The 25,296-nt window shown below is 63.0% G+C and overlaps 1 protein-coding gene across 4 annotated transcripts in view; it reads right to left on the bottom strand.

The window, feature by feature from the left end:
• The window catches only part of NTN3 (netrin 3), a 74,968-nt gene extending 59,056 nt beyond the window's left edge, over positions 1-15,912 (bottom strand). Inside the window, exons 1-2 of one of the 4 annotated variants that reach the window (XM_075010557.1) lie at positions 15,890-15,909; positions 10,606-10,718 (exon numbers count right to left, since the gene is read on the bottom strand). In XM_075010557.1, coding sequence (XP_074866658.1) covers positions 10,606-10,625 — 20 coding nt within the window. In that variant the 5' untranslated portion in view covers positions 10,626-10,718; positions 15,890-15,909. Of the gene's footprint in view, positions 1-10,605; positions 10,719-15,518; positions 15,854-15,889 lie in introns of those variants that run through there. The other 3 variants (XM_075010556.1, XM_075010558.1, XM_075010559.1) reach the window with 3 other exon arrangements.
• Positions 15,913-25,296: the final 9,384 nt, after the last annotated feature.

Genomic DNA, 25,296 nt, shown 5'->3' on the forward strand with positions numbered 1-25,296 from the left:
GCCCTCTGCACCCCACGATTCCTGGAAGAATCCCTTCAGTGTGCCAGGCTTCTTGCGGGTCACAAGCTGCCCGGGGTTAGGCCGTAGGCCCCTCTGCCCTCTGGGACCGACTTCAACAGACTCCCAGCGGAACCCCTTCTTCAGTGTGACACCCGCTGTCAGGGACCATGAGCACCCTGTCTTGGGAAGAACTCATTCAGCGTCAGCCTCCTCAGGGGTCACTTGTTCCTGGGGGTTGGGCTCTCGGCCCCTCCACCTTCTGGGACCGACTCCAACAGATTCCCAGGGGTAACCCCTCCTTGGGTGTGACACCCCCTCTCGAGGACCACGACCGCAGTTGCTTGGGTTCGGCCGCAGGCCCCTCCGCCTTGGGAAACTGCACCTCACTGCCCGTCAGCACACCTGGGTCTCGCAGGCCCCACTTCTTCCAGGGCCCCTGGTCACTTACTGCTGGATGCTCCATCCTCGGGGTGCAGAACATCCCACTTCTGACACCAGTGTGATGGGGTTCTGGGGTCCCCCAAGCTCTGCACCCTGTCCTCAGGCAGGAGAGTCTCTTACTCAGCAGGAAAACAGCAGGTTTATTAGCCGACAGGACACAGCATCATACAGAGGAGTCAGTACAGCAGGCAGAGACAGCCAGTCCAATCCATGTTGGGGAGAGGAGGCCCCGAGGGGCCCCCAGAGCTGGGGCCTGGCCCCCTCCTTTGTCTCTCTCTCTCTCCCAGCCCAGACTAACTGCTTCCAACTCCCTGTTCCAATTCAAACCCCTCAGGCTCCACCTCCTCCTTTGTCTGCAGTACAAAGGTGTTACCTGGTTGTCAGGGTTACCCTCAGCAGGAGCCCCACACCCTCTGTGAGCCACTCACACACACACAGGTATCCCCCACTCCATCACAATTCCCCTCTCAGACCAGCTGACCCCTGCCCAGCAGACGAAGATCAAGGAGGTGCTGCATTTGCATCAACAGCTGTTCTCGAACAGACCCGGACGCACTGACCTGGCTGTCCACCGAATAAAAACAGGCACCCACGCCCCTATCAAGTGTGTGCCATTCAAAGCCACAGGAAGGACGGCTCAGGACATAAAGCGGAAGGTTAAAAACATGCTGGCTCTGGGGGTGATCCAACCCTCGTCCAGCCCCTGGGCCTCTCCCGTGGTGTTAGTCCCTAAAAAAGATGGGTCTGTTCGGTTTTGTGTGGACTATCGCAAGCTTAACGCCATCACTGTCTCGGACGCCTACCCCATGCCCAGGCCTGATAACCTTTTAGACAAGCTGGGGGGAGCCCGTTACCTCACCACCATAGACCTCACCAAGGGGTACTGGCAAGTGCCATTAAACCAAGATGCCCGGCTGAAGTCGGCTTTCATCACTCCTGTGGGGCTCTACGAGTTCTTGGTCCTTCCCTTCGGCCTCAAGGGGGCACCCGCTACCTTCCAGCGTCTGGTGGACCAGCTACTGAAAGGGATGAAGAGCTTTGCCCTGGCTTACATGGACGACATTTGCATCTTCAGCCAGACGTGGGAGGACCATGTGTCCCAACTCAAGCAGGTGCTGGACCGACTCCAAAAGGCCGGTCTGACTATCAAGGCAGGAAAGTGCAAGGTGGGAATGGCTAAGGTAACCTACCTGGGCCACAAGGTGGGCAGCGGCTGCTTAAAGCCAGAGCCAGCTAAAGTGGAGGCTGTCAAAGATTGGCCAACACCCCAGACTAAGAAGCAGGTCCAGGCCTTCATTGGGATGGCGGGGTACTACCGGAGGTTTGTGCCCCACTTTAGCTCCATCGCAGCCCCCCTCACGAAGCTGTGTAAAAAGGAAAAGCCTAACAAGGTGGTCTGAACCGAGCAGTGCCAAGAGGCCCTCTGCGCGCTGAAGGAGGCTCTGGTCAGGGCCCCAGTGCTGGCAAATCCAGACTTCAACAAGCCCTTCCTGGTGTTCACCGATGCCTCGGACGTGGGGCTGGGGGCGGTGCTAATGCAGGTGACTAACAAAGGGGAAAAACACCCCATCGTGTACCTGAGTAAGAAGCTGCTGCCCCGGGAGCAGAACTACGCGGCCATAGAGAAGGAATGTCTGGCCATGGTGTGGGCGCTGGGGAAGCTGCAGCCGTACCTGTTTGAACGGCGTTTCACCATGTACACCGATCACTCACCCCTAACCTGGCTGCATCACATGAAAGGGGCCAACGCCAAGCTCCTGCGGTGAAGTCTGCTCCTGCAGGACTACAACATGGAGGTGGTCCACGTCAAGGGGAACAACAACACCATAGCCGATGCCCTGTCACGCAGGGAGGGCCCCGAACTTCCCCGGGTCACTGGCTAAGTGACCCCGCTCAGTGCGGTCTGGAAGGGGGGAAAGATGTGATGGAGTGGGGGGGGTGCATGTGTGAGTCAGGCTGGATGTCCGAGGCAAGCAGCAGCTCCCAGTGGCTAAGGATAACCCTGGGGCTACAACTGGCAGATAACACCTCTGCCTAAACAAAGAGCAGGGAGGAGCTGAGCTGGGGTTTTGAATCGGGGGCGGCAGTTAGAGGCAAGGAAAAGGGAGAGCTGAAAGGCAGCCAGCCAGAGGAGGGGGAAAGCTACACCCCAAAGGGGCACCCCTCAGGGTCTTCCCCCCAGGACAGGTTGGAAGGACTGTCTCTGGCGGCTATGCTGTTGCTTCTGTGAGAAACTGGACATCTGTTGCCTAATAAACCTGCTGTTGTGCCTGCTAAGTAAAAGTCTCTCCTGCCAGCGGGCGGGGTGCAGTGCAGGGGGACCCCTAAACCCCATCACAGGGACCGAGCAAGGCCGATCTCACCCCCCGTGGGGACCAGGCAGCCGCACGCGTTAGGGACCGAGCAAGGCCGATCTCACCCCCCGTGGGGACCAGGCAGCCGCACGCGTTAGGGACCGAGCAAGGCCGATCTCACCCCCCGTGGGGACCAGGCAGCCGCACGCGTTAGGGACCGAGCAAGGCCGATCTCACCCCCCGTAGGGACCAGGCAGCCGCACGCGTTAGGGACCGAGCAGGGCCGATCTCACCCCCCGTGGGGACCAGGCAGCCGCACGCGTTAGGGACCGAGCAGGGCCGATCTCACCCCCCGTGGGGACCAGGCAGCCGCACGCGTTAGGGACCGAACAGGGCCGATCTCACCCCCCGTGGGGACCAGGCAGCCCCACGCGTTAGGGACCGAGCAAGGCCGATCTCACCCCCCGTGGGGACCAGGCAGCCGCACGCGTTAGGGACCGAGCAGGGCCGATCTCACCCCCCGTGGGGACCAGGCAGCCCCAGGCCTTTCAATGCAGTTGTGCCCATCCACCGAGCCAAGGCGCTAGTGCAGACAGCAATGGCACTGCAGCTGTTGCTTACACTGGTGTATAAAGGGGGTGCAACGACCCCCCACTCTAGCCCTCAGCCCAGCAGCAATGCCTGGTGCCAGGGTTACCTGCAGCAGCAGCCAGGCTGGGATCAGTGCCTGTGTGACGGGGCTGAGAGTCAGGCTGGATGGATGTGACAGGCTGAGCAGCTCCCACCGGCTGGGGTGACCCCTGGGGCTGTGACCTCTGCTGGCAGGTGACACCTCTGTGCCGCAACACAGAGCAGGGAGGAGCCGAGCGGGGTTTGAATCGCAGGCAGCTGCTGGAAGCTGGGGGGAGGGGAAGGCAGCCAGCCTGTGCCAGGGGAGGCTACACCCCTGCTGGGGCACCTCTCGGGCTCCTCTCCACACAGTGGGTTGGGCCGCCGGCCTCCGCCTGCTGTACCGACAGCTCTGCGCCTCTGTCGAGTAGTACGCGCCCTCTTCTACCCGCTGAGCGAGAGTCACTCCTGGCTGCAGACGGGGAACGGAGCCTGGGGACCCCGAGCCCCATCACAGCCTGCCCTTGGCCCTTGGGCACAGAGCGGCTGGCCAGCAGAGAGCCATTCCTTGCCCTTCTCTCTGGGTTTGGACATGTGCTCTCCCCTGGCAGGGGCAGCTGTCTCTAGGGTTCGCCCTGCGGAGAGTGCTGGGGAGAGGCAGGCCTGGGGCTGGCAGGCCGGTGGCCAGAACAGGTGGTTGCTGCCTCTGCCTCTTACTCGTGCCAAGTGATGAGCCAGCACTCGCAGCCTCTTGGATCTGAGCTGCAGAGGCCCCATGTGCATGGAAATCATTAGCACCCGCCTGCAGCCCGAGACCACACACACACCGCCCAGAACCCACCCCGCTGCAAGAGAGCCGGGGCCGTGGCATCCACCGCCTCACCTGCCCCTGCACAGCCAGGCAGCTGCTATTGGCCCCACTTTATGCCACTCGGCGCGCCCCCGGGCCACTGGCAAGTTACCATGGAGGGCAGAAACTTGGGCAGCCCCTCCCTGTTCCCATGCCCAGTGGAGCCGGGGAGTGTGCAGGAGGAAGGACCCGCCTGTGATCTCACTTCCCACTGCCAGCTCCAGCCGTGCTTCCCCTCTGCCAGCTCCAGCCGCCCAGTGAGAGCTGAGTCAGCACCTCAGAGGGCCCAGTCGCTGAGCTCCTCATTAACTCTTTGCCGGGAACAAGCCAGAAGCGGCCCTTTTGCAGGGGTGCCCTCTGGGAGCCTGAATTCCCCCAGCAGTGCCAGACAGGCATTTTCCTGAACTGCCCTCTGCTGTTCCATGCTGTTAAACATCTGCAAGCCACCCTAGAGCTGGCCGCATTTTAGTGGTCAGCGAAATGATTTTGCCTGCTAGTTTATTTTTGGGGCCTGAATAGGATTTAAGGTTTAAATGGGGCTTTTACCCTAGACATCAATGTGAGTCCAACAGTTCCATTCGTACTGACACACATTGCCTCTTAAAACGTTTCATAAACCCTAACTGGATTTCATCAACCTGGACCTCTTCAGGCAGAAAACTTACGGGGCCAGATCTTCGGCCTGGGCTCCAGCGGGACCTGTAACAGCAACGAAGGGTCCTGTGGCACCTTATAGACTAACAGAAAAAAGTTTTGAGCATGAGCTTTCGTGAGCACAGACTCACTTCATCAGATGCTGGTCTTGGAAATCTGCAGGGCCAGGTATAAATAAGCCAGGGCAAGGGTGGGGATAACAAGGTCAGCTCAGTCAGCCAGGGTGAGGCTTACTGCCAGCAGCTGATCTGGAGGTGTGAACACCAAGGGAAGGGAAGCTGCTTCTGTATTTAGCCAGCCATTCGCAGGCTTTGTTTAAGCCAGAGCTGAGGGCATCGAATTTGCAGATGAATTGTAGCTCAGAAATTTCTCTTTGGAGTCTGGTCCTGAAATTTCTTTGCTGCAGGATAGCTACTTTTAAGTCTGCTACTGTGTGGCCTGGGAGACTGAAGGGCTCTCCTACGGGTTTTTGTATATTGCCACTTCTGATGTCTGATTTGTGTGCGTTTATTCTTTTACGTAGAGACTGTCCAGTTTGTCCGAGGTATATGGCAGAGGGGCATTGCTGGCACATGATGGCATAAATTACATTGGTAGATGTGCAGCTGAATGAACCCACGATGGTGTGTGGCTGATCCGGTTGGGTCCTGTAATGGTGTTGCCGGTGTAGATATGTGGGCAGAGCTGGCGACGAGGTTTGTTGCGTGGATGGGTCCCTGCGTGAGAGTGACTGTGGCTTTGAAGCAAATCCTAACCAGCAACTATCCACCGCACCACAGTCACTCTAACTCAGGGACCCATCCACGCAACAAACCTCGTCGCCAGCTCTGCCCACATATCTACACCAGCAACACCATTACAGGACCTAACCGGATCAGCCACACCATCGTGAGTTCATTCAGCTGCACATCTACCAATGTAATTTATGCCATCATGTGCCAGCAATGCCCCTCTGCTATATACATCAGACAAACTGAACAGTCTCTACGTAAAAGGATAAACGCACACAAATCAGATATCAGAAATGGCAATATACAAAAACCCGTAGGAGAGCCCTTCAGTCTCCCAGGCCACACAGTAGCAGACTTAAAAGTAGCTATCCTACAGCAAAGAAATTTCAGGACCAGACTCCAAAGAGAAATTTCTGAGCTACAATTCATCTGCAAATTCGACGCCCTCAGCTCTGGCTTAAACAAAGCCTGCGAATGGCTGGCTAAATACAGAAGCAGCTTCCCTTCCCTTGGTGTTCACACCTCCAGATCAGCTGCTGGCAGTGAGCCTCACCCTGGCTGACTGAGCTGACCTTGTTATCCCCACCCTTGCTCTGGCTTATTTATACCTGGCCCTGCAGATTTCCAAGACCAGCATCTGATGAAGTGAGTCTGTGCTCACGAAAGCTCATGCTCAAAACTTTTTTCGGTTAGTCTATAAGGTGCCCCAGGACCCTTCGTTGCTGTTACAGATCCAGACTAACACGGCCTCCCCTCCAGTAGTGGGACTTGTGTTTCATTACCACACTTGGTGGGCAGGAGTAACTGCCAGATGCTGTAGGTGTCTAACCCCCTGTCCACACTGGAGCTGGACGGGGCACTATTTCGGATGAGGGAGAGGCACCCGCCCCAGGAGCTAGCGGCACAAAACCAAGCAGGCAGCCAGCCGCGCTGAGTACCTCTGATCTGGGTCAGGGCTGGACTGGGGGCAGAGAGCCCCACCCTGCTGCTGTGCCACTGTGGCTGTGGTCCCTGGCCTTGGCTGCGACCCAGCTAGAAGTGAGCATGCTAAAAATAAGAGGAGCTACCTGAGGAGCCCCTGGGTTGCGGCTCTGGCTTGCCAGCTGCGGCTACGCTCAGGGCATCTGAGCAGGCTGATGTGCAGGTTGCTAGCCAAAGCTGCCCCCCAAGTTCCACGGCCGTTTTTAGCACCCGAGCTCAGGCACCTGGGTGCAAGCTGGTGCTTGGACGGCTGATGGGGCAGCGCAGGCCCACGAACTACAGGCCCAGACGGGGCTGGTTTTAAAGGTGGGGTTTTGCCATGGGTCAGCTTTTCAACGCATAGGCGCAGTGCCCGAGCCTGCAAGACGCCGAGCCAAGCCATGCTGGTGTCTGCCAAGGAGCTTAGGGAGCACACAGCAGGTCAGTGCAAAGGAGAGACAGGTGGAACCGCTCTCGTCTAGCGCCCTCGGGACCTGACCGGGGCCGGACGAGAGAATGTTCCCCGAGCACGGGAGGTGCTATTCTCTGGCGCGTTACCCGCGCTCCCGCTGCTGACTGCGCTCTTAGAAGACAGCTGGGGAAAATTACAGCTAAAGAACAGCACAGAACACTGTGAGCCCGGACTGGGGGCTGGAAACCAACTTGGTAGGACTGCAGGAAACTTGGCCCCACCCCTGCGCAGTGGTTGTCCAGCGCACTGAAATCCTGCTGGGTTCCGGGCGGTGCTGGACGGGAGCGGTTCAGCCTGTACTTCGCACCCGGCCCGACTGTGGGCTGGCGGAAGAATTGAGCTCTGGACCTGCAGTACTCCTCAGCTGAGCAAACGAAGGAGCACCGCTGGCAGGCAGCCGCACCGGCTGGCTCTGCTGCTGGTGGGCCAGGCCGAGAGCAGGTCACGACAAACCACCAGCCCGTCTGTGCCATGGCCAAGGCAGGCCTGGGGCAGCTGGGCCAGCCTCAGCCCACGGGGCCATGCTGGACTCACTCTGGAGCTCCCGGACAGCTGGTGCTCAGGACGAGCGGCACTAGTGAAATTGGCCCAGACTCTGGCTGCCGAGAGGAAAAGGACAGTCAAACCCCAGCCACTCTCTGCCCCAGGATCTTCCCCCGGGCAGGCTGTGACAGAGTGTAGGGGAGCCCCCGGCCATGCACCCCCATCCGTAGCCAGGCGTGACTCTCCGCCAGCCAGTAGAGCACAAGGGCTTTCTGCTGCTCAGAGACACAGTGCAGCTCAGGATCCATGTTAGCACAGGGCCAGGGCAGGCAGCCTGAACCCCTCGTTCCTGCTCCCCGTCTCCTGTCCTCATCCTGCCCAGCCCAGACTAACCACACTCCCTGCAGCCACGCCCCCGGCTTTGCTCAGACAGCCTCCACCTAGCTGAGGTGCCAGGCAGCCGGGCCATTTCCTACTGCCTCCCTCAGGGACCGTCCCCCGCTGGGTGCTGCACACAGCCACACACCCAGTCTGTGCCAAGCAGCCAAGGCCGTAGTGAGCTCACAGCACAGCACAGCGACCAGTGAATGCACAACCAGAGCGGACTCCAGGCCGCAAGTGTGGACAGTGCCCCACTGAGTCATGCAGGTGCTACTGGGCTCATCCAGCGCTACAGAGGCGTGCGGCACAGATAAAATGGATCGTCTTGTCCTCTCTGGGCACTGTGAAAACAAAGCTTCATTCCAGGGCATTTCCCAGCCCCTTTTGCAGCCGCTCTCCAGGGAAACACTTTCCCTTATATGGAATTAGTTTGGAAATGGAAAGTCTGTTCTCCCCTCCTGCAGCTCTCCTTTGCTTGCCAGGCCCGTACACCCCGGGGAGGAGTTCCAGGGCTCAGGGAGGGGCGAGCCTGTTCGCAAGCCATCCCTTGCACCAGCAGAGAGCAGTGGGTCTTGGGGAGGAGGGCGCGCACAGGGCACTGGTCTGGTGCAGCCAGATCAATGCCCCCCACCAGTGAGTGCAAGTGGCTTTGGTGGGGAGCAGGGGACCGGGCAGGGAACCCATCCCAAGGAGGTGGGATGTAGCACCGGCTGGGGAACTGGGCAGGGAACCCACCCCAAGGAGGTGGGGCTCAGGGCCCGGCTGGGGATCCAGAGCAGGGAACCGGGCAGGGAACCTATCCCGAGGCGGTGGGATGCAGCGCCCGGCTGGGGACCCAGAGCAGGGAACCGATCCCGAGGCGGTGGGATGCAGCGCCCGGCTGGGGACCCAGAGCAGGGAACCGATCCCGAGGCGGTGGGATGCAGCGCCCGGCTGGGGACCCAGAGCAGGGAACCGGGCAGGGAACCTATCCCGAGGCGGTGGGATGCAGCGCCCGGCTGGGGACCCAGAGCAGGGAACCGGGCAGGGAACCTATCCCGAGGCGGTGGGATGCAGCGCCCGGCTGGGGACCCAGAGCAGGGAACCGATCCCGAGGCGGTGGGATGCAGCGCCCGGCTGGGGACCCAGAGCAGGGAACCGATCCCGAGGCGGTGGGATGCAGCGCCCGGCTGGGGACCCAGAGCAGGGAACCGATCCCGAGGCGGTGGGATGCAGCGCCCGGCTGGGGACCCAGAGCAGGGAACCGATCCCGAGGCGGTGGGATGCAGCGCCCGGCTGGGGACCCAGAGCAGGGAACCGATCCCGAGGCGGTGGGATGCAGCGCCCGGCTGGGGACCCAGAGCAGGGAACCGATCCCGAGGCGGTGGGATGCAGCGCCCGGCTGGGGACCCAGAGCAGGGAACCGATCCCGAGGCGGTGGGATGCAGCGCCCGGCTGGGGACCCAGAGCAGGGAACCGATCCCGAGGCGGTGGGATGCAGCGCCCATCTGGGGACCCAGAGCAGGGAACCGATCCCGAGGCGGTGGGATGCAGCGCCCGGCTGGGGACCCAGAGCAGGGAACCGATCCCGAGGCGGTGGGATGCAGCGCCCGGCTGGGGACCCAGAGCAGGGAACCGATCCCGAGGCGGTGGGATGCAGCGCCCGGCTGGGGACCCAGAGCAGGGAACCGATCCCGAGGCGGTGGGATGCAGCGCCCGGCTGGGGACCCAGAGCAGGGAACCGATCCCGAGGCGGTGGGATGCAGCGCCCGGCTGGGGACCCAGAGCAGGGAACCGATCCCGAGGCGGTGGGATGCAGCGCCCGCCTGGGGACCCAGAGCAGGGAACCAGGCAGGGAACTAATCCCGAGGATGTGGGGCTCAGTGCCCGGCTCCCCTTCAGTGGGTGCCCTGCCTCTGCCCCCTGTGGCTCCACTTCCCAGCTGTGGAATGTTTCTGTCCCTGGCCAACAAGCTGCCTGTGCCAAGACCAAAGGCAGCTCCAGCCAGGGGTAAGTCATCCCATGTGTGGCTGGGACACCACCACAGAGGAGAAAATCGACACCCCCGGGCAGAGGCGGGGCAGGAGGTGCCAACGCAGAGACCAAGCCGGTGCAGGTGGGACGGAGGGACGTGCCACACACTTCAGGGCAGGGCTGGATGCCCCCGGCCCAGAGACAAAGCAAAGGGCACTGCCGGCGGGTCAATGGCGTAATCCGTGTGCACAGGTGGAGTTGCGAATGCCACCTGCGCCCGTGGTGCTCATGAGCGGAGATGGGTTTCGTGATGCGCTCTGGCCGGCTGGCAGCTTACAGAGCAGACAGATGACGCAGAATTGCTGGACGGACGCACACCAGCTATTTGACTCTGGGACTGAATCACCTTCTGCCGATTCACAGAGTAGAGCGGCTCTGCAGGCCTCTGCTGCTCACTCCCCACAGCCTCCCCCGCACCCACGCAATAACCCGGGGAGAACACCCAACAGAACCTCCCCTGGAGCAGGCCCTCTCCGTGCTGGACATTGCGGGCCTTGCTGCAGGCTAACGGACCAGGCTTGCACAAGCTGAGTGAAACCACAGTGGCACTGCTCAGATATAAATACAGGTAACACTGAGCTTAGAACGTCATGGCTTAAGCTACGCCGGCTGCAGCCTGATCTCAGTTACACCAGAATGAGACATAAGCAGTGGCATGCAAACAAGTTACATGGGTGTCCTTCAGAATCCGGCCTCATTTCGGAGCACTTGGCTTACCTAAATTTCCGTCTTGGCATTGGGGTGGGCGGAGGGGAGAAAGGCTTCCATAAAGAGACCAGATTTCCCAGATTTTCAAAAACCAATGGAGAGAACTCCACAGGGGCCCAGCCCTGAAACAAGACAGGAACATATGTGGGGAGAGCTGCCAGCGAGTGGCTGCTTAAAAGCATTCCCATTATCATTCGGGCACTGTCTGCAGAGCTTTTACTACCACGCTCAGAGAGAAAAGAACCGAAACGAGCGAGACCCTGATGGCCAGTGTGCATCTCCCCCTGAGATTCTGCCCAGGTGAGTGCCAGTCTCTGGACCCGCAGGGTGATGACCCCACACAGGCCGCCAGGGTTTCAGTGCTCATGCTGGAAAGGGATTTTATCTCAGCACGCTGCCCTCTTTGCTGCATTCGCGCCAACACTTCCTGCTGTACTTTCTCCCACTAGCATGGCTCCAGGCCCCAGAGCAGCTCAAGGTGACACCCAGAGTCACTGTTCTACCAGGAGCGGAAAGCTGGGACTGCGCAGCTGTCCCAACACAAACCACTTACTCAGGGCTAACGGTGCCTGGCTTGTTGCTTTACACAGCCTTAATCCTGGCCCAGCCAGCCTAAACCCCTTCACACATTCCTGCTGCATTGTTCCGCTCCATCACGTGCTCCCAGGCCCACCCCTTGGTATGCAGAGTGCTGTATTGCCTCTCATCCCACCCCGAACACTGGGAGGGACTGGTGGGTCTCCCTGGCTGGCCGGCTGTAGAACTCCTGCAGCTCTGCCCCCTGCCACACCTGCCCCAGCCAGGAACTGGGTGAGCTGGTTTCCAGAACATCCCTGTTGCCTTCTCGGAACATGTCGGGCACAGATGTCTAAAGGAGGCTGGATGAATCTTTAATGGGCTATTAATAGATGATGGCTTTGGGCTGGCTTTGAAAGACAGCTCACGTACAGCCCAGGCTGCATGGGACGATGGTCCAGAAATCTTTCACTGGGCCGTGGGCTGGCTCCAGTTTCTCTGGCTGCTGGTGAGCTCTGTAATGCCCCATTTATCCCACGGGCGTGCATTGTGCTTGAGTGCAGGCCATGGCTGCAAGACCGGCGCAGATCCCCTGCATGCACTCCCAGATTTCAGGCCATGGGGCCGGCAGAGGTGGGGACACACTCTAGCACCCTGCGCAGCCCTAGAGAAGGAGGTGCTGAAGGAACCCCCTGCAGCCCTGCATGCTACCAGCTGCTGGGCTAATGGTGGGAGGAAGTGGCTAACGGCCAGGGCAGCTGACGTTGAACTCCCCAAGATGGAGCACAGGGGTCTGGCTCCAAAAGCTCATTGCTCTCAGGCCCTGGCGTCTGCACTCTCATCGGTGGGCAGTGAGTTACACTGGCCTGCGGTCCCCAGCCACCAGGAACGAGTCTGGCCCACGACCCAGCTCCACCAAAGCTCGCTGCCCGCTGCCCGCTGCATGCTCCAGCCTCCTGAGCACTCCCCTCACGCATCCTCCGGAGACACATCCCTGAGCCACAGGGCTGCACATGCCACAAGCAGTGGGAGGCTCTCTATGCTGCTGAGGCCAGTGGTGATAGTGGGGGCAGGGGCTCCTCAGAGTGTCTTAAGGGGCGGTCCTGGGGATCACAGGTGGGAGACCCCCGGGAGTCACTGCCCAGTGAGCATGGCACCCCCACCCCACTTGTGCCACCCAGGCTACCGCCAGCATAGTGGTGAGCACCCTGTGGCCCCAAGCCCCCATCTGCCCCTTGCCCCCATGTGCCTCTTACCACACTTCACCTCCCAGCACTTTCAAGGTGCCACAAAGCTCTGCATTCATGCTCAAGCCTTACTTCTCCTGCAGGCAGAGCCCCAGTGGGCCGGGGACTCGGGGTGCCTGGGTGCTCCACTGACAGGAAGGCAGGTCATTCACTTAAACTGGCCTGCACCCCTCCCTCTTCCGAACCTGCCCAGGCCACAGCCAGCACCCAGATCCTCGCCCAGAGCTGCAAACCTCACCCCCCTTGCACCCTCCTGCCCCCACCCCTGCACCAGGCCAGAGCCTGTGCCCCTCACCCCCTTGTACTCCCTGCCCCCACCCCTGTGCCAGCCCACAGCCTGTGTCCCTCACCCCCTTGCACCCCCCTGCCCCCACCCCTGTGCCAGGCCACAGCCTGTGCCCCTCACTCCCTTGCACCCCCCTGCCCTCCTGCGCCAGGCCAGAGCCCATGTCCTCACCCCCTTGCACCCCCTGCCCCCACCCCTGTGCCAGCCCAGAGCCTGTGCCCCCACTCCCTTGCACCCACCTGCACCCACCCCTGCGCCAGCCCAGAGCCTGTGCCCCCACCCCCTTGCACCCACCTGCACCCACGCCTGCGCCAGCCCAGAGCCTGTGCCCCCACCCCCTTGCACCCACCTGTCCCACCCCTGCACCAGCCCAGAGCCTGTGCCCCCACCCCCTTGCACCCACCTGTCCCACCCCTGCGCCAGCCCAGAGCCTGTGCCCCCACTCCCTTGCACCCACCTGCACCCACGCCTGCGCCAGCCCAGAGCCTGCACCCAGCACCCAAGTTCCCTCCAAGCACTGGCACCCCTCTCCCAACCAAGCTCTCTCTCACAGCCTCAGGCAGGGGGCGTCGGCATGGGAGTAGAGGGCTGACCCTGGCCATTCTGGGCACCACCAACATTTCTGCTCATCCCTAGGCATTCAAAGCCCAGCTTCCTCATCCTGTATGCCACTGCCCAGAGCCCTGCGTCCCTCCCTGCCTGGGGTCCAGTGTTCCTTGTCACCCAGTGCCTGAGCTGTGCTCAAAGCCTTGTGTCCCTCGGAGCCCAGTGCCTGAGCCCTGCGTCCCTCCTGCCCAGAGCTGGAGCCTGAGTCCTGCATCCCTCCCTGCCCAGTGCCTGAGCCCTGCGTCCCTCCTGCCCAGAGCTGGAGCCTGAGCCCTGCATCCCTCCCTGCCCAGTGCCTGAGCCCTGCGTCCCTCCTGCCCAGAGCTGGAGCCTGAGCCCTGCATCCCTCCCTGCCCAGTGCCTGAGCCCTGCGTCCCTCCTGCCCAGAGCTGGAGCCTGAGCCCTGCATCCCTCCCTGCCCAGTGCCTGAGCCCTGCGTCCCTCCTGCCCAGTGCCTGAGCCCTGCCCAGAGCTGGGTTATTTGACAGGCCCAGGAAAGTCTGTCCCTCCCTCTGTTTTACACAGGGATTACTGCAGCAGTGACGGCCCTGCCAGCACCCTGGAGCTTGTCTTCCACCCGCCCGCACAGCCCGTCTCTCTGCGCCCAGGCCCCCTCGCAGCCAGCCAGCCAGGCCGGGGCCACAGGCCCCTCTCGGGAGCAGCAGGGGCACAGGCCTGGGCCGCCCGCGGCTGTGGCACTTGGGCGCAGGGGCAGGGTGCGGAGAGATGGGCTGTGGCCAGTGCAGCGCAGGCCCAGACGCCCTGAGACTCAGGCCAGTGCAGCCTGCTTTGCCCTGGCCGTCGGCCCCGGCTGAGGCGGGCGAGCCCCATGCCCACAGAGCCAGCCCCCAGCTGGGGTCGCTGCAGGGTGCATGTGGGCGGAGCCAGGGCCCCTCAGGGGTGTCCCCTCCCCAGCGGGGACACAGGCCAGTCAGAGCCCACGTCTGCACTGGGGGTCCCCCGGGCACGGCCAAGGGCAACAATCCTCTGGCCAGGCGGTGCCCAAGGGAGCCTGACAGACAGCGCCACTGGGCCTGCAGCCCTGCCACGACCCCAGCACTGGACACGCCCGGGGTACAGCCTGAGCCAGGCCTCACAGGCACCCGGGACCTGCGGCCCAGGGGCGCTCCTGCCGCGGCCGGACCCTTTCCAGCGCCTCAGCCATAGCAGCTGCGCTGCGTCCACACTCAGCTGGACCGGCGCAGCGCAGAGCCTGGGCGGAGGCGCCTGAGAGAGCGGAGCGGCCCGGGCCACTGTACCGGGGCTGCTACCGACCCCCGCCCCGCCCCGCGCCACCTGCCGCTGCCCCGGAACCTCTGTCCCTCGGCCGGGCGCGTCCGCGGACCCGGCCCCCGCCCGCCGCTCACCTGTGCGGGCCGGGGCAGCCCGGGTGGGAGCGAGGGGCTCAACCTACCCCGCTCCTGCCCCTGCCCCTGCCCCTGCGAGCCTGTGGCCGGAGCCGGGAGCCGAGCTAGGAGCCGGGCGGGCGCTGCCCCGGGGGCCGGGAGCGGGTGGGAGCCGGGCGCGGAGCTGGGAGCCGGGCGGGCGCTGCCCCGGGGGCCGGGAGCGGGTGGGAGCCGGGCGCGGAGCTGGGAGCCGGGCGGGCGCTGCCCCGGGGGCCGGGAGCGGGTGGGAGCCGGGCGCGGAGCTGGGAGCCGGGCGGGCGCTGCCCCGGGGGCCGGGAGCGGGTGGGAGCCGGGCGCGGAGCTAGGAGCCGGGCGGGCGCTGCCCCGGGGGCCGGGAGCGGAGCTGGGAGCCGGGCGCGGAGCTGGGAGCCGGGCGGGCGCTGCCCCGGGGGCCGGGAGCGGGTGGGAGCCGGGAGCGGAGCTGGGAGCCGGGCGGGCGCTGCCCCGGGGCCCGGGAGCGGGTGGGAGCCGGGCGGGCGCTGCTCCGGGGGCCGGGAGCGGAGCTGGGAGCCGGGCGGGCGCTGCCCCGGGGGCCGGGAGCGGAGCTGGGAGCCGGGCGGGCGCTGCCCCGGGGCCCGGGAGCGGGTGGGAGCCGGGCGGGCGCTGCTCCGGGGCCCGGGAGCGGGTGGGAGCCGGGCGGGCGCTGCCCCGGGGCCCGGGAGCGGAGCCTGGGGGCCAGGCGGGCGGGAGCCGGGCGCGGAGCCGCTCAGGCGATGCCGGCCGGGGCGGCGGGAGCCGGGGAAGGGCTCCGGGGCCGCGGGCTGAGCTCGGGGCGCAGCTTCCCGCAGGCAGCGCTGGGCGCCCCGGGGCCGCGGCAGGAGCCGGCCGAGCCGCTGTCAGAGGGGGCCGGGCGGCACTTACCGGCGCGGCGCGGCGCAGGACGGCGGCTCCCCGCAGTGCAGCGGCCGGGGCTGCAACTCCGGCCCGCGTCGGGCGGCGCGGGGGGTCTCCCTGGGCGAGGCGAGGCGAGGCGAGCCCACCCCAGCCCGGCCCGGCCCGGCCCCGCACGCCGCGCCCGCTGCTCCGGGCTCGGCTCGGCGGCGGCGGAGGGAGGGAGCGCAGAGCCGGGCGCCGCGCAGGGTCTCGGCCAGGCCCGGCCGCGGAGCGGCAGCAGCGAACTCCCCGCGGAAATCAGAAGCAGATTGGGAGACATTTAATCCCGCGCAGGGAGGTGTGTGCGCCGCCGGCCGGGGCCAGGCGGGGAGAGGGGCGCGGGGAGAACCTCACCTCACCTCACCGCCCGCTCCTCCGAGCAGGGCCGGGACAGGAAACTTCCCTTCCCGGCTCTCGGGCTCCCTGCGGCTGCAGGCGCTGGAAAAGGAGGGGCTGGCCCGGGGCTGGGCTGTGCTGCAGGGGAAGGGGGAGCCGTGGGGTGGCGCTTCCCCGGGGGCAGCTGGCACTCAGCCCTCCTGGCGGCAGCCACTGGCCGGCAGGTTTCACCCCTGGCATCCGCCGTTGCCAGAACCCGGCCCAGGCACCTTCGCCTGTGTTTGGCTGCTCACGGGCAGTGAAATGCCCTCAGAGACCAGGTCATGGCCGCCCCCGGCCCAGGCCAGCGTCAGCAACCCTGCGACCACCTGCACCCGCAGCAAACTGCGGCCTCTGCTAGCCAGGGGCTGAATGATCTCATTTGCATAGGCAAATGAGCAGCCCGGCCAACTGACCCCCTTACCCTCCTGCACAGGACTGGTGCAGGGCTTGGGCACGAGGGGGCTGGAGGGGTCACCATCAGACACTGGTTTCCACAGGCAGGAGGGACCACCAGGACCCACTGGTCTCGTCTGCACCACGCAGGTGGGTGAAGGGCCCTGCGCACCACACCCAGCACTGTCCCTTGTCAGCCAGGTGCCTTTTGGAAGCATCGTTCCCCCAGCAACAGCTCCTGCAGCCTGTGGGTGACCTGGCTGGGACCAGCTGCTCACCCAATGGCAAATGCCACCTTGTCCACCCCGGAAAACAAGGAGCATGTGGGGAGGGGGCAGAGCTATGCCCACCATCCTGCCCGCCTCTGCAGCCCACCCACAGCCAAGACTCCCCTGGGACTCCAGAGCTCCCTGAGCCCTTCCGACCCCAGAACTGGAGGCTTCAGCAACTGCCCTGCGTGGTTAGGCCGGGGATGGACTTTACACCTTCTGCTGGATTGGGAGTTCCAGGATCTCAACCCTAGGAATAAAATTCACAAAGTGACCCGTCTGCCTGGCTGATCCACATCCAGGTTTTACGCTGGTCTCCCTCTCCTTCAGCCCGTCCCTGGGTCACCTGTGAAATGAACCCAGCACTCCTGGCCAGGAAAAGGTGAAACTAATTGAATCAGCATTTGTGTAAATGAGGAAATGGAGACAGATGGAAAACCTGGATCTGGACCGTTCTGTCATCGGGCCTTTTGGAGCTAGCACCCACTCTCCCAGCTTTCCCACCGCCGGCTGCCAGGCCCTGCTTCTGGGTGGTCCTCTTAGGGACTGGCCGCATCCTGGGGCTCAGCGGGCAGGCCTGTGTGGTGAGCCAGCAGCTGGAAAGCCTGGCTTGTGATGGGACACGCCACGTGCCACTCCACTGTGTGTGGGGGGCACAGACACGCTGCTCCCCAGCACAGAAGCCTGCAAGACCCCCTTTGTTGCACCGCCCCACTCCTCACCTGTGGCTTACCAGCAGATCCAAACCCGCCTCTCCCAATGTGGCAAGAGAGGGAAGCAGGAGCAGTTGCCCAGCGGACCCAGCTCTAGTTTTTGGGGTGGAGCTGGAGCCCCCGGCTGGGCAGGGACAGACATTCTCGGCCCAGGAAATGCATATTGGTGGGCTGCAAAGTTCTTCTGTCCCTCCCGGGGGGCACACCCAGGATGCACCAGGCAAAACTGTGAGTGGCAGGGGCAGAGGATGCCAAAGAGTTGCCAATACACAGCCCAGGCCATTGGCTGCTGGCAGGTCTGCTCCGGGCCAGCTATTTCACTAGTCTCAGTGGCCCTGGCCCTGGCCCAGGCCCACTAGGGGAACTGTGACTCTTTCACCAGCAGGGGATAAGGTCCCAAACACAAGGGAGTGCTCAGGTGCCTGCCTAGGCTCAGGCTTCCTGCAGCGGCATGGTGAGAGGCACCACAGCTGTGCAGCGAACAAGCTGAGAAGCCACAGCACTCAGTGGGCTCTGAGAGCCAAGGGGAGCCCATCACAGAGTCACACAGGGCCAGGACTGCCACGCACCAGCAATCCTGACAAAGGTGCAGAGCTGGGGGGCAGCACCCCCTGGGATACAGGGGGACTGGCCTTGGTAGGGCTGGGCTCCCACAGGAGGCACAGAAATCCAGGGGCAGTCCCAATGGGGGAAGAGCTCACAGAGAAAGCAGAGACCCATGGGCAGCATCCCCCAGGGCTGGCTGGGGGCAGGTCTCACCAGGACTAGGCTTACAGCAACAAGGGAAGGTGTGCTTGGATGGCTTCATCCATGCCTTGAACACAGGGGACAGAGGCATGAGTGGATGCAACATTTTCATCTAAGGAAGTATGGAGAGTTTCCCCCAGTGATGGGAACTGATGGAGACGGTGAAGGGCGGGATGGTAGGGGGGGCCAAGCGAAGGAAAGCCAGACTCATACAAATAAACATCACCTCTGCTGTGCAAGAGGTCCAGGCTCATGAGTCCCCAGCTGCAGCTGGGGAGGTACATAGGCCCAGGAGTCCAGTGAGCGCCAGCTGTAGCAGGGCCTGCAGCCAGGAACTGCTACCCTGAGGTGCAGGGAGACATAGGAGGGGAGCTGGGAAGGCCATGCTGGCACAGCCAAAGTGATGTCAGAGAATGAGGGATGGGAGCCTGGCAACTTCATGTTCAGGGGGAGGTCTGAAGGAGCACCTGGAGTCAGGACATGGCACCGCTCAGCTGTTGGGGTCAGCAGGGAGCACAGGCATGATGCTGCTCAGGTGTCAGGCCTCGTGGAGAGAACACAAAAATATACAGACTGGTTTAATTTGCTTAAGAGCCTTTAGTGAGGGACCTTGTCAAAGATTTTCTGAAAATCCAAGTACGCTGTATCCATCGGATGTCCCTTGTCCATGTGCTGGTGGACCCTCTCAGAGAATTCTGGTAGATTGGTGAGGCGTGATTTCCCTTCACAAAGTCCATGTTGACTTTCCCTGTCAATCACTTTTATCCATGCGTCTGACAATTCTGTTCTTTACTATCATTTCAGCCAATTGCCCATGACTGAAGTCAGAATTTCCAGTCTAAACAAAAACAACGCGAAGCCTTTGCCCACGAAAGCTGATGCTCCAAAAAATCTGTTAATCTGTAAAGTGCCACAGGACTTCTTGCTTTTTGAGGATACAGACTAACATGGCTCCCCCTCTGATATTTTCCAGTCTGTTATTGCCCGGACAGCCTTGGGCCACAGGCTGTGGCTGTGCTCAGGTGTCGGGGTCAGTGGGGAGGACCCGGGGCGTGGCTGCACTCAGGACTGAACAGCAGTGAGCCCCGTTGCTAACTCACTACAAGGCACTTGGGCCTGAGTGAGCAGAACTGGGGCCATGTGCACTTAGAACAAAGAGTGGGACTCAGGCCAAGGCAGGTGACTCCAACACCCGAGCCCAGCGGGCCCCAGGTTCTCCTCCTGCACCTGCCCCGCTCAGGACATGCTGAGGGACCAGACAAGGCAGTGCAGGCTACTTGCCTCTGGAAAGACAGCCTGGTGGGGACAGAGACCAACTGCATCCACTGTCCAGCAGCCGGGTGGGCTCGGTTGCCCCCCAGGTGCTCCATGCCAGCCCAGTGGAGCTGTACACAGAGGGCAGAGCACTCGGGCCGGGGCACCTCTCCTCTACCAGGCCCTGGGCTCCAGCTGGCAGAGGAGGTGGGAGAGCAGAGGGCCCCAGCCCAAATGCAGAACTTTCCAGGACAAAAGTGTCAGACTCGTGGAACCAGCCGGCCTGGCCTTTGACCTCACCTGTCAGCATGGAACACCCGTAAGGTCACCACATCGCCCTACGGCAGCTACGGGATACTGGTCTCCAGGAACAGGGGGCTGCTGCCCCATGTCATGGCTCCTTGGCCATCCGGGCTGCTACCCCATGGTGAAGTACCGGGGATGGGGGCTCTGCAGCCTCCTGATGAGGGGAGCAGAGGATGTGGGCACTGAAACCTTCTGTGTGTGTGTGTGTGTGTGTGTGTGTGTTATCCAGGTGGGGAGAAGGGAGCTGCAGAACACGGCAGCCGCCCCCGGCAGAAGCTGCCCCACAGCAGGAGCTGCATCCCCGGCAGCCCACGCCTTGGGGAATGAGGCAGCTGCCCCGTGGAGGGACTTCCTGGCAGTGGGAGCCGCATCCCCTAGGAGTGGGAGCCAGGGAACAGGGCAACTGTCCCATAGTGGAGCTCACTGGCAGCAGGGCCTGCTGCTGTGGGGTGCTGGGGAGTGGGGCAGCTGCCCCATGGAGGAGCTCCCTTGCCGCAGGAGGTCCTGCCCCCAGGCACGAGGTGCCCAGGAACTGGACGGCTGCCCTGCAGCAGGCTCCTCGGCAGCGAAGGCTGCCACCCTAAGACGCGGGGTGCCAGGGAAGAGAGGCCCCCACGAAACAAGGGACAATTTGTCCATTTTCTTTAAACCGTCGGGGCCGCCTGTGAGACAGCTGAAATGAGGGACAGTCCGGTAGGAACGGGACAGATGGGCACCTAAACACCAGCCAGGCCCTGCCAGGCAGCTCGGGAGCTGTCCCAGAAGCAGGTATCTGCAGGGCTGCCAGCCCTCCTGCACCAGGGCATGGCCTCACAAGGCCAACCAGGGGACACCCCTCGACACAGAACGAGGGGGTCGGGGGGGCTCTGCCTCTGTGCTGACTGCCATACCGCTTGCGCTGGGCTAGGCCACTCCTTCCTGGCTTGAGGGGCTTCACCATCTTGGGGCCAACAGAAGACCCCCCTGCAGCGTGCCCATGAGGACAGTACGGCAAGGCCAGCTGGGGGCACGTGGCTGGCGGCAGGCTTTGCTGGGGTGCACTTTGGCTCACAGAGAAAGGGGAGGTGCTGTGCTGAGCTCACTGCTCCCTCCAGCAGTGCCATGTTCAGCCGCCGGCTACCCCTGGGAATCTGACAGAGCAGGGCTGAGCAGCTGCTCCGCCACCCCTGGGCCCGAGGACTCAGGGAGGGCAGGAGGAGGGCTCCACAGGTGGCTGGCGGGTGCCCTGGCCTCAGGCCGGGGGCACTCAGAGAGCGTGTCCTGGAGCCAGGCGCCTGTGGTCTTGGAGGAGTGGAGGGGAGAGGAGCAGGGCAGCGAAAAGGCAGGAAGAGGGGCTCTGCAAGGGGCAGGGAGGGGAATGGACCGGACAAAGGAATGGCTGTGGCAGGGCAGGCTGGAGAGAGGATGGGCCCATAAGCAGGGCTCAGCTGGGGGACGGGGGTACTGCTGCAGGAGCCGGGGACCGGGTGGCGTTTACGTGAGCCTGGCTTGCCCTCTGCTGGGAACTGAGGGGATCGTTGGGCTTTTCTCAGATGGTCGGGGCCCTCTGGCCCACCCCCTCCTGGGCAGCCTCCCTGTGCCAGAGGAAACGCACCCATGGCACCATGCCCTGCGGGGGAGAACGCAGGAAAGCCCTGCCGGAGGGAAACAGGTGCAATGGGCAAAGGCCTGACTCAGCTCCAAAGCCTCAGGGAGCTCAGTGTGTATCGGGGAGCCAGAAACACACCCAGGCCCCGGGCCTGCCAGTAAAAGGCGCATACCTCACTGCTCCCGCCCCCTCTCTGGCCCCACGGCAGCACTTCCCTTGGCTTGGGGTCAGGTCACCCTGAGCCCCGGCCAGGGCTGCAGTGGGAGATGCAAGCCAGAGGCAATCTATGGCCAGCACCGCAGTCCCAGGCACTTCTCTATCGCTAGCCTTGCAAACGCATTTCATAGGCTGACAGAGCAGACCCCCTGCAGAGACGTCACCGTGTGCCCACTACCACCATCCAGCGGTAGAACCTCTGCCAGCACCAGGCTCTGCAGGCAGGTGACCACGTCAGGCTGCCAGGTACCACCCATCACACCGACACTTGCAAAGCCACGGGAAACACCCTGCCCGTGTCCCTCCGGCCACCACCCGGACACTAACGGCTCCACCTGCCAACGGCCCTGAGTCAGTGCCCCGTCAGCAGGGTCACGGTTACACCTGCTGAGCTGGTGTGCTGCAGGCTGGGGCCAGAGAAAAGGCAGCACCAAAGGGGATGTGTTGGGCCCCATCAACATGGCGTGTTTACAGTGCTCGTGACAAAGGCACCCCTTCCTGAGGGCCGCTGCTTGGCACTGCCTGTCTTCACCTGGACCTCGCTCCTGATACCACTCCCCTGCAGCCAGGACAGCCGGCCAGGCTGGAGCCTGAGACAGGCACCACCGCTGGGGAATGAACAGCGAGGGCAGGCCCAGAACAGCCACATCTCCCAGCCCCTCCGCCACCACCGGGCAAGCAGGCGAAGCTGGTTCACGCCAGTGTTGGCCCCAGACAGCCCTGTGTGGTTCTGGGGCAGGGCAGGGTATGGACGGGTCACAGGCAAGCAGCTGGAGCTGAGTCTCTCTGGCTGGGGGATGCAGCTGACGGCACTAGAGGAAGTGGCACAGGGCAAGCGAGGAGGTCAGGACAAGCCCAGCTCAAGGCAGATTTTGCCCTCATGACTTCTGTCCCCGCAGTGCTCTGAGGCACAGGCCGGAAGGTCAAGGCCACAGGCTGTGGCGTGCCAGACTTGCGTGGGCTCTTCCTGGGGGGTTTGTCTTCACTGCTAGTGCTGAGCACTGAGCGGAGTCTGGGCAAGGGGTCTGTTCCAGAGGACCATGGTGTGACACTGGTGCTCACACTTCTAATGCACAAGCCGAGGTACAGCCCAGGTCAGCCACCACTGCCCAGAGCAGCCGCTGGTAACCCAGCGTGTTACCTGACACCCGAAATCCCTGGGATTTCTTCCTCTTCCCCCGCTGTGGGCCTTGTCTGCAACCCTGCCCCTGCTCGTCCCCTCAGCTAGCTCCCCCACCCCCGGCGGGCCCAGCAGACTCACTCCAGCCGCCAGGACACCCATGCAAATAGCAAGTGGGGTGTGCACCAGCTCAGCTTGCACAGCCCAGGCCGTGACTTAGTACGTCTCCGGCAGCTCCGTGGCAGCCCAGGCCGTCGGCAGAGGCGCTGCGCCTAGCAGCGTTCCCACGTTTGTCTGAGCGCTCAGGGGCCATCCTTCCGCGAAGGGGACCCTGCCTAGCACAGCAATACCAGGGCCCACTCTGGAGAGCCAGGTGTAACCCAGAGGCACCGAGACCACTGACAACGGAGTGTGAAGTCTGTTCTGCAGCCTGCCCTGGGAGCCAGCTGCCGTCCTGCTCCTGCGGCACAGGCACGTGGCCTTAGCCCCTAAGCCGCAGGGTCAAGCCCTCCTGCCGCCGAGCCGGGTCTCCGCCCGGTCAGACCAAGGTGGCTTTTCCGTAGGACCAGGCCTTATTCAGCTGGAACACAGGCCATGGACCGTAGGTGGCGGCATCGCTCCACGGCAGCTGGGAGGAGAAGCAGGGGTCCCGGCTGCCCAGCCTCGCTCTGCTCCTCTTCCCACAGCTGGCTCTGCAGGCAGCCTGGGCCGTGGCCTAGAGAGGGCTCCCGCGCTCTGCAACCAGCTACCCGAGCCCCTCAGTTCCAGGCAGCTTGTCACTTGGACTGTCCCCAAGAGATACCAAGGAAGTGGCCGTACTGACCAGCACAGGACACACGCGATGCAGACGCTGGCTGCCCCGCTCTCGCACGCCCCCTCCTCCTCTGGGCCAGACCTTCCGGCAGTCACAACCCCTGCTCGCGGCTGGTACCCGACAGGATAAAGACCTACTACTGCTGTCAGCCAAAGGAGCGCACCTTTAGCTCAAGCGACCGCGGTTTGTGCAGCAGACTCCTCCATTCGAATGCTGCTGCTGCTGCTGCTGCTGCTGCTGCTGACCCAGACAAGGCTACGTGGCACTCACTGTGAAGCCTCTTCTGCATTCTGCCTGGTGGGTTCTGTCAGGCCCAGGAGCCTGCTCTGACATCAGCAAAACCCAGGAATAGCTCCAGCTGGAGAAGGCAGCAATATCTCACCGTCAAGTCAACGTAAGGCCCAAACTCCTGGCCACGTCCCAGGGCATTTGCACCCTGGCAAACCTTTCTCGTGTCACTGCTCTGGGGGCATTTGCACAAGGACAGTCTCACCAGAGCTCTACAGCCAAGCACTGCAGCCCAGCTGGGAAGTGCCAGCCATGCAGCCCCCCTGGGTCAGCTGGCCACTCGCGGCTCTCTGACAGCCAGCTCAGCGCTTTGTCACCGGCAGGAACAGGCGCATCCTCCTAGCAGGGGGTGACAAGGCTCTCGCCAGACAGATAGTGATGATGCCGTTGGTACACACAGCAGCAGCTTCAGGTCTTCAGCCTGTCACCTTCCAGGGCCAACCACAAGGGAAAAGGAAATAGGGCAAGGGCTGAACACGCTGCTTGCCCCGGGGTTTGGTCTCCTCTGGCCAGTCACAGACATCTGGCGAATCCCAGCAGTCCCTGCCCACATTGCTCTCTGCCCAGCTGCGCACCTGCTCTAGCGGCATGTGCAGTGTGCGTCTGTAGCTGGCAGTCTTGTCCTGCCACTCACGCTTTAGATGCCACGTACTCGCCAGCCATGTCACTGTGGCCATTCCCCGCTACGCACACACTGGGATTCACCCATCTTCCACCCCAGCTATAGCCCCGTTCCATGCACACTGCCAGCCCAAACCAGCGCAGATGGTAAGTGCTAGGCCTCCACTCCAGCCTGCCCAGGAGCCCAGAGAGCAGCCTGCCCTTCTTGAGCGCACTAGCCTCCTTCAAGCATGGCCCACATCACCGCCCAGCTGCGGAAGAGAGGCAGGGTCGAGGCCTCTCCGTAGCCAGAGCCGATGTCCGTCACTGCTGAGCTGGGAACGAGCCCAGCTGGAGGGGACCCTCTGCGTTACCAGGGACACTGAGGCTCAAAGGGATGGGATGGGGTGGGGCAATCAGCACGCACAGGAGGTGAACGCAGGAACCACACAGATCAGAGGGAACCGAGAGGAGAGGACGAATGAAGAGGTGAGCGTGAAGCGGGGCGAAGGACCAAGGGAGAGGGTGATGCGGTGGCGGCCGGCGGCCGGACAGCGTGGAAAAGGAAGAGGGCGTTTGGTGAAACTCAAATGCGTTCCAGCCAGTGGCCCAGGCCATGTGGTTTGAAAGAAACCCTGCCCTGGATTTTGTCCCGTGGGACGGTGTTTGGGACAGTGAGTCACGTGTTGGCCGGGCAGGTTTTCCCTTGGGTCACAAACGGAGCGGGGGATGGCTCGCTGAGTGGAAACGCTGCCCTCGGTGGCTAGGCGCCACGCAGAGTGCCTGGAGGATGGCTCCTGCGCTGCCCAGGGCTCCAGAGACGTCCGTGTGCACAGGCACTGGGTAGGCCCTGCGTGTTTTGCTCCTGCAATTTGGAAGTGCGGCGCTGGCTGGGGCCAGGCTCAGGGCAGGGGCGAGAACAAGGTAGGATTCGGATTCACCAGGGACACGTGACCAACAAAATGCCACGACTATCCCATGTGCTCCACGCCTCTAATCCCAGGAGCCCCTTTCTCTTATGTGGGACCGTTCCCAGCCCCAGGAGGGCGGGGGGGCTGGAACAATATTTATAGGGGAGGT

Source organism: Carettochelys insculpta, chromosome 16 (assembly GCF_033958435.1).
Source record: "Carettochelys insculpta isolate YL-2023 chromosome 16, ASM3395843v1, whole genome shotgun sequence".
NCBI classification, from domain to species: domain Eukaryota; kingdom Metazoa; phylum Chordata; order Testudines; family Carettochelyidae; genus Carettochelys; species Carettochelys insculpta.